This window comes from Macrobrachium nipponense, chromosome 28, assembly GCF_015104395.2.
Source record: "Macrobrachium nipponense isolate FS-2020 chromosome 28, ASM1510439v2, whole genome shotgun sequence".
NCBI classification, from domain to species: domain Eukaryota; kingdom Metazoa; phylum Arthropoda; class Malacostraca; order Decapoda; family Palaemonidae; genus Macrobrachium; species Macrobrachium nipponense.
Window position 1 is genome coordinate 12739740 of NC_087217.1, and position 9459 is coordinate 12749198.

Genomic DNA, 9459 nt, shown 5'->3' on the forward strand with positions numbered 1-9459 from the left:
ACATTTTTACTCTCAGTTATCCTTTTCAGTACTGAATGACCTCATAGGTCCCAGCGCTTGGGCTTGAGTCTAAAGCCTCTATTCTCATCCATTGAGCCCTTTTCCTGTACGACTTTTCAGTTAGTTACTCATTGTCTTTAAATGTGACCTTAGTATTGCTCGCTGAAAGTTATTAAGTATTATTTTTTTGTAATTGCATTAGATTTATGGCCACTCCCAAATAATATAGTTATTTCGAAGCCATTTTCTTTTGATGCTCGAAACCTTTGCCTGTTCTGATACAGACTTTCTCAAAGTTCTGAGGTTTCTCTTAGCAGCGTATTTTGTATTTATTTATATATTTGCAGGTTTCTTGATTAATTTATGAACAAAATTTATTGGTACGAATATTTTTTGGTTTAATGTTAATGCTCTTTTTTTTTTAATTCCACTGGATTCTATTCTGTTGGTTTATATATATATATACATATATGTATTTATATATATATATATATATATATATATATATATATATATATATATATATATATGAATATATATATATATATGTGTATATATATATATATATATATATATATATATATATATATACTATATATATATATATATATATATATATATATATATGTGTGTGTGTGTGTGTGTGTATACATGTGTATACATGTACTATATATTTTTATATATACTGTATATAAATATTATATGTTTATTTAAGGTATGATATAATTCGTAGGGTAATAAAAGGAGCCGTTAGAAGTTCAAGAATATATATATATATATATTTTATTGACAAACAAATATTAACAACGACATAGTAAGAGAGGTAGTAGTAGGGGGGAATGATAAAAATATAGACTGGAAAGACAGGAGTGATCGCTCTATGACACAAATGACCCATTAAAAAAAAATAAAAAATAAAAAGAGAGAGAGACACGACAAAAAAAGACTGATGGCACCAACACGGACAATGTACAAGCTGGGACGAACATCGACTCCTAAGGGGTTGCAAAGGGTTACACAGACTGCTCCTAATGGGTGTTCCGAAGGCCACTCCCCTCCTGAGGGAGTGGGGTAAGGCACGTGGAGGGAGGAGGCGCGGAAGGTGAATGTAGCCTATGGATTTGAAGCTGTCCAGGAAGGCTGGATTCCATTTTTGGTCATCGAGTTTCTTCGAATTTTGTGCGTTACTGAGGCGTTCGGTATTTCGGATACGGGTCCTGTAGTGACGAATATTCTCAGCTCAGAGTTTCCTGGGAGTATATTTCACTGTCAATGTCATTTTCCATTAACTTGGAAGATTTGTTTCTTGTCCCTTGACAAGATCAGTCTCTTCGAAAACAAGCAAAAGGAAGAAAACAACCGGTGCTTAATCCCGATGAAGGAACAAATATTTTTTGGGAATATTTTTTTATACCGTAGTATCATCCTCCATTGTGACAGAAGATTTATTTCCATGCAGTTTTGCTTCTCAAAGTGATCGTTCTATTTTTTATTTTCAAAAGCAAAGGGGATGGCCTTTATCAAGCTCAGTCTCTACGAAAATTGTATTTATCAAGGGGCTCAAGTCTCTACGAAAATTGTATTTAATCTTTATAAGCAAAGGGGTTCCTTTATCAAGCTCAGTTCTTACGAAAATTGTATTTAATCTTTATAAGCAAAAGGATGGGGTGGCCTTTATCCAGCTCAGTCTTTACGAAAATTATATTTAATCTTTATAAGTAAAGGGATTCCTTTATCAAACTCAGTCTTTAGAAAATTCTATTTAATCTTTCTAAGCAAAGGGGTGAGGTGGCCTTTATCAAACTCAGTTCTTACGAAAATTCTACCTAATTCCAAGCTCAGTCCCTCTATGCAATTTTCATAAGCCAAGGGATGCCCTTTATCAAGCTCAGTCCCTAAGAAAATTCCATTTAATTCCAATTAGATTTTTTTTAGAAGCAAATGGATTTCCCACCTTAAGCACGATTCCAAAGAAAACGGGGATACGACTGAAAATAACTGCTTAATTCCTTCATCATTAAATTACTGCTTAATCCCGATGAAGGAATAGATGAATTAGGAAAAACGAAAGTAAAACGAAAATTCCAAAGCGATTGCTGGCGCGTTTTGAGACTGCATGGAAATAGATAATCTCGTCCGTAGTATCAGATTATTCAAAGCAAGTATTTCACAATTATTTTTTCGAAATTCGTCATTTCATTGATAGCTGATGTTTAACCACAATAAAGGAGTAATTTCATTCGTCATGTCTCATCACAGAGATGACTTTTTAATCATTTCAGCATAATGGAATTCAGCTCTCCCATGGCCATGTTTCATCGTTGCATAGTCACGTAATTGTAAAAAATGATAAAATCCTTCGTTTTTTACAAATTAATATTTATCCTAGCGTTGGTGTGTATGAGAATCGTGTGGATATTTAATAACTTTAAAGATACTTTTATATATTTAAATCTTTATCCTAGTTTACGTAGCAAATCTTTGACATTTCTATTGTATTATCATATAATGTAGTTATTTTGTTCTAAAACTTCAGCAAGTTTCTGACAATTTTTCTTAATTGCGTATATAAAATATTTAAAAAAAAATTAATCGTTTAATATCAACATTCTTAGTCAAATATTTTATTTGTGTATAGATGAATTGGAAGCTTAAACAAAATTTACTCAAAACAGTTAAATAAAAACATTAATTCTCGATTACTATCAATATAATTCGCTACGTACACAATAAACATTTTATTGCAAGTTGTTTTTCCTTATCTGATTCATTTACGGACGAGAAAGCACAACAATTTCTGTTGTTTTCTGGTTATTTTTTCGTGGAATCTGATTCTTTTACGGAATGGGAATGAAGAGTTTAACGTCCGAGAGGCGGAGGAAGCTGGAATTCCGAAGGCGGAGACACATTCCTTCCTCCAAGTTGCTTCGATAAACTCGCCAGAGTCTGCCGCTCAAACCGATCGTCTAGGTCGAAGCGATCGTCGTCAAAGAGATCGTCCAGGTCGAATCGATCATCGTCGAAGCGATCGTCGTCGAAGCGATCGTCCAAGTCGAATCGGTCGTCCAAGTCGAATCGGTCGTCCAGATCGAACCGGTCGTCGTCAAAGCGATCGTCTAGGTCGAATCGATCATCGTCGAAGCGATCGTCCAGATCGAATCTGTCGTCGTCAAATGGGTCTAGAAGATCGTCGTCGATGACGATGATAGGTCTAGCAGATCCCAGCGTGCCGGTAGGTCTTACGTTATTGGGCCTGGACAGCACGTTGTTGACGGGAGTTATTGGACGAATGTTAACATTTGTTCTCTGCGGCTGTTGTACCCCTTGGTTCAGGGTCGGTAATGGGACTCCAACGGACTGGCCAATTCTTATCCCACCAACTACGCGGTTACCGAAAGTATTCGTTTGGACGGAGGTCTGGCCTTGGCCTCTGGACGCTTGTACCGATGACTGTGGTCTTGTGTTTGTAAGAGGAATTCCAGTGCTCGGCCGAGTGCTAAACCTTTGGGCGTTATTAGTTCGACTGCCAAAGCTCTGGGCTACTGTGTTCTGATTAGTGCTTGGAGTTACTTGGCTAGTGGCAGTAAAACTCTGTTGGACTCTGTTCAGATTTAGTGCTGGCGTTACTCTAGGTTGAGAAGTGCCTGTAGTTACTTGGCTAGTGGCAGGAAAACTCTGTTGGACTCTGTTCAGATTTTGAGCTGGCGTTACTCTGGATTGAAAAGTGCCTGTAGTTACTTGGCTAGTGGCAGGAAAACTCTGTTGGACTCTATTCAGATTTGGAGCTGGAGTTACTCTGTGTTGAAAAGTGCTTGGAGTTACTTGGCCAGTGCCAGTGAAACTCTGTTGGACTCTATTCAGATTTGGAGCTGGCGTTACTCTGTGTTGAATAGTGCTTGGAGTTACTGGGTTAGTGACTGTAAAACTCTGTTGAACTCTGTTCAGATTTGAAGCTGGTGTTCCTCTGTGATTAGTGCTTGGAGTTACTTGGCTACTAACTCCAAAACTCTGTTGAACCCTGTTTAGATTTGGAGCTGGTGTTACTATGTTTTGGCTAGCAAAAGTTTGTGATACAGTGTTTCTGATAGGAGCAGGTGTTACTCTGTTAATGTTGGTGAATGTTTGTTGAACCCTGTTGAAACTAGAAGGCTGAACTACCCTGTTTTGGTTGCTGACACTCTGTGTAACTCTGGGAGCTGCAGTTGTTGTGGTTATTTGGAAATTTGAATGTGTGTTTCCGTGAACTTGAGGAGTCGGGGAACCAAAGGCAGTCAGTGCCACATTGGCATTATTCTGTTGGAAAGTTGTCTGTGGCCGAGAGGCAGTGAATCCTGTTGAAAGGGCAGAAGTAACAGGCCTTCTCGATACTGCCACTCTTGTAGGGGGCCGCAATGTAGTTTGTTGCGTTACTGCACCAAAGTTTGCACTTGAAACTTTGCTCGCCCCCTGTGAGGTCTGTGGTATTGAGAAAGCAGCTTGTGGTGCGGCCTTTGGTGTCTGAGAGACTCTTGTCAATTGCTGTGACACACTTGGGCCGACACCTATTGCTTTAGACCCAGGTGGGACTTGAAGTGACTGAGTGACAGCAGGTCTACCTTGGGCCCTTTGTGGTGTAACATTAGCAAAGGTCGGTCGAGGTGCAGGTTGCTGGGCAAAGTTTGCAGAAGTTGCTCCTCCAGATGAAGGCTGTCTGGAAGATGGTGATATTTTACCAATCTCTGCATTGACATCAAAATGTTGCGAGGAAGACTGACAGTCAACGTTGTACCACCAATCGCATACAAGTTGCTGTTGCTGGAAGATCGTGCCATTGGGACACAAGAAGCTGTCCATTCGGCCGTCAGCATGGCACACATGGAATACCTGAGGGACAGACAAACTGTGTTAATATGAGGATATAGTAGCTGACTGAGGGACAAAATTTCATGTCATGTATCCACAAATTTGATCACTGGTCAGTAAAAGTAATGTTGGTTTAACAACGAAATATTGTATGGCTCAAAACACTCACAATGTAACTCTCTCTCTCTCTCTCTCTCTCTCTCTCTCTCTCTCTCTCTCTCTCTCTCACCTGGCAGCCTGTGTCCACGTCTGCGTAATAGCCATGACTTCTACTGCTGCAAGTAAAACTCGTCTTGGGAACAGCGTTAAAGATCGGGAAATCGCTTCCAGGAGAACCCCCGGCGACAGTCGAAGGACCGCCGTGGGAGGGCAGGAGAGCTCTTGGAATCCTCAGTTGGGTAATGGGTATGGCACCCTCGACCTTGACGTCAGTGGCTTCTCGGGGCACTCTCTTGACGGGCACCTCGTCGTCATCGGTAAGGACGATCAAGGTGATGGGAAGAGGCCCTTCGTCGGAGATGTCCTTCGGAATGTCATCGGCGACAGACGACGCAGCCACCGCGACACCTTGGTTGGGGAAGGAATGGAAGGATTTATTGATGTAATTTAAAGTTTTGTTATTACCATAACTAATAATTATAAGAATGTGCAAATATGGTTATATAACAGGCAAGATTTCTTAGAGGACAAATTCTTTGTAGACAAAAAAACAGGATAGGTAGTAACGATTAGATAAAGGTCAATCATTACCTGTCTTTATATACATACATAAATTGCTATGTAAATAAGAAAAAGATTCTGTTACTGTTTTTCTTTTGCTAATATTGTAAAGGTCGATGTGCTGGATATGAAAATGTTTGTCATTCACTAATGACCGATAGTATGAATTGATGCTTCAGTGGATTATTGTTACATGAATACCTAATGAAGTTCACTATTACAGTGGCGGGAGCTATTTTTTGTTTGTGTAATATAGGGTGTCCATAAAGTCCCAGGACCATTACAAGTATTTATTGCTTGTAATGGTACTGGGACTTTACGGACACCCTGTAGAATATATACGTACATTATATTGGTTGAAATGGATGAAAGATAGCTAATGCAACCTTCAATCATTAATATTTGACTATGTGATATTATGTACCTTATTTCCATCTCCATAACATACAAAAAAAAAAACCACGTTCATTCTTTTATATCTACCCTACAAATGTTCGCTTGGATTTCTGATTTTGTAACTAAGGTCAGCTGATGGTAATGGAATCATGACCTCAAACCGAAAGACCAAGAATGACCCCCAGTTTGGAGGTCGTCCTTGAAGCAATGTCAGGGGTCATGCACTGTTGTGAATTTGTTTTTAAAGACGTAGTTTGTACCTTGACCGTTGAGTCAGAATTGACAAAGCCCTTGGAAAAACAACACAATTTATGCAATAGAATTGGTCGAGATTTAGGTCAATTTATCTTTTAAGGAAGAGCTAGAATAATACTTAGAAATCCCAACGTTTTAAGATATGTTTCAGTTTATAACGCTACAGTTATCTTAGAGAAAATTGCAAAAAGTACAACAAAGTATTTAGTTTCGTGATTAAGAGTCAAGTGGTTAATTTTATTAAGCTAAAGAGTTAAGCACTAAGTTGTCCAATAGTACTTAACTCGTAGGTAATGGGACTAGATAAGAAATCATGTGACTTAAGGGTCAGTGGAAACAAAGTCTCTCTCTCTCTCTCTCTCTCTCTCTCTCTCTCTCTCTCTCGTCAGTCGCTGTCCATAGACAAAGTTTCGATTGACAAGATTGTCGGGTATTTCATTTTATTCGATTGTATTAGATAGTAATATATATTCATTTATGTATCACAATGGAGAATCGTAGTTCATAATGGCAAAATGTGCATTAAATTTTCTGTCTGGCAAGTTTAGAAGTTATATATATATATATATATATATATATATATATATATATATATATATATATATATATATATATATATATATATATATATATATATATATATATATATATATGTATATGTATATATATATATATATATATATATATATTGTATATATATCCGCATATATATGTATACGTATATATCCACATATACGTTATTATAGGTATACATATATATATATATATATATATATGTATCATGTATATATATATATATATATATACTATATATATGGTATATACAGCATATATATGTATTACGTATATATCCACATATACGTATATAGGTATACATATATATCCACATTTATATGTATACATATTGCACGTGTGTCTATTTGTATATAAAAATATACAACTAACTATTACACTGTATTTTCATAATAAATTTTCCGCTCTGATATCCCTGTTGCTATAATTCGAATTTCCCTGGGAGTACTTTCTGAATAACTTATAGGGCCCTTAGGCCTTATAGTTGGTCCGTCATAGGCTCATTTGCATGAAGGCCTTCCACGAGTAGACACAGAGGCCACTATTGCGTTATACTTTGAGGTCGTAAGATATCCCGTGGGGCGTGGATTATTATATTATTATTATTATTATTATTATTATTATTATTATTATTATTATTATTATTATTATTTTTATTATTATTATTATCATCATCAGTATTAATCAAAATGTGCAAAACTTTCACATATATGGGAAACAAGTCAGAAACTTCCTTAAAATAGATTGCCATATGTTGAAATACGGTCAGCCAAAAGATATGTGTTATTGTTGTAATTACCCTGCACGAGCCTTTAAAATATATATATATATATATATATATATATATATATATATATATATAATCATCATTAAAGGGTAGAGGACACACACACATGTATAGGCTGTCTTTATTCCGACGTTTCGTAATTTGTCCAATCAGTTACATCATCAGGGCTGTTAAAATGAAATATATAATGATGTAATTAATTGGACAATTACGAAACGTCGGAATAAAGACAGCCTGTACATCTATGTGTGTCCTCTTCCCTTTAATAATTCTTATTACTATGGATTGACTTCTGATTCCTTACGCTAAGCTATATATATATATATATATATATATATATATATATATATATATTATATATATATATAAGTATACTTGTACATAAATACTTTGGGAATTAAATTGAAAATTGATTCGGTACATGGGAGGCTCGAACGCCTGACATCCACTTGTAAAGTCATTGGTATGTAATGTTGGGAGTTCGAATCTCCCAGGTTCGGAATTGATTATCAGTTGCAATTCCAAATCAGTGACATTCCTGACAGTTGTAGCTTAATGTTTGTGAATAACAATATTCCTATATTATTATATATGTATATACAAGAGTATCACACCGTGATTTATATACAATCATTAAGCTGCGACTGTCGTTGACGGTAAACACTAACCCATCAGGAGTTACCATCGACTTATGTCGTTAGTAAGGTACCGAGTCGAGTGTTAGAGACACTTCAGTACCATTCCATTTATCACTTTAAAAAAATTCCCTCTTCAGTGATGATGCTACTTCAGGGATGGTCCCGAAGTAGCGTGAACTAGATATTAAACGACACTTGTAGCTCAATGATTTGTGTGTGTGTATGTAAATAAATTTTTCTGTTAAAACAGGGTACGTCTCAAGTATGAAAGGCCTCATTAAAACACTCTGGTTTAAAGCTAAGGACTATATTTCGGTGGACTAACTTCCACCCTTATTAAGTAGTGAATGACAGGAGTTACATTAGCGAAATATATAGTGGGAGATATGCGCTTAGGTGATGCCTGGGGTCACTGCTAAGCCGACGTTGGTTCTGTTAATTGTCTTAATCCGCTTAATCGTTGCCTTTGGTCAGAGTCCCAGGCACCATTGGAAAGGTTGATCTAATTATCTTCTTGTATAAAATTCGGGATGAGTTCCTTTCCATGGTATGGTTCGTGTTAGTTATATTTAAACCAAGGTGTTTTAATGGGCCTTTTATACTTGAGATGTATATTTAATATGATTAATTTATATATATATATATATATATGTTAATATATTATATATATATATATATATATATTATTACATATATATATACATATATATAATATATATATATATCTATATATACTATACATATATAACATATACATATATATATATATTATATATATATATATAGATACATACAGTACATACATATATAACTATAATATATACCTACATACCTACATACATACATACACCTACATGTATATATATTATATATTATATATATATATATATATATAGTCTATATATATATCATAGTACTACATATATACATATACATAACATACATTACATGACCTACATACATACATACATACATATATATACAGATATATATATAACATATATATATATATATATATATAATATATATATATTCAACCTTTGAGCTTCTCAAAGTCCTTCATGGAACGATCATACTGATAGTTCTTCCGTGGAAATTGCTCTTAGATTATCTGATTGCAAATAAACATCACACCCTTCTTCTTCTTCTTCTTCTTCTTCTTCTTCTTCTATCTCGTTTTTTGACAAGAATTAGTCCTCGGCCGTGACACCAGACATCGAAGCCTTGATATTCAACGTAACTTTCAAG

The 9459-nt window shown here is 35.6% G+C and overlaps 1 protein-coding gene across 1 annotated transcript in view; it reads right to left on the reverse strand.

Moving 5' to 3' along the window:
- Window positions 1-1569: 1569 nt before the first annotated feature.
- Window positions 1570-9459, reverse strand: part of LOC135201425 (mucin-2-like) — a 39500-nt gene continuing 31610 nt past the window's right edge. Inside the window, exons 2-3 of the mRNA XM_064230337.1 lie at window positions 5072-5409; window positions 1570-4863 (exon numbers count right to left, since the gene is read on the reverse strand). Of these exons, the coding sequence (XP_064086407.1) occupies window positions 2860-4863; window positions 5072-5409 (2342 nt within the window). The 3' untranslated portion in view covers window positions 1570-2859. The remainder of the gene's footprint in view (window positions 4864-5071; window positions 5410-9459) is intronic.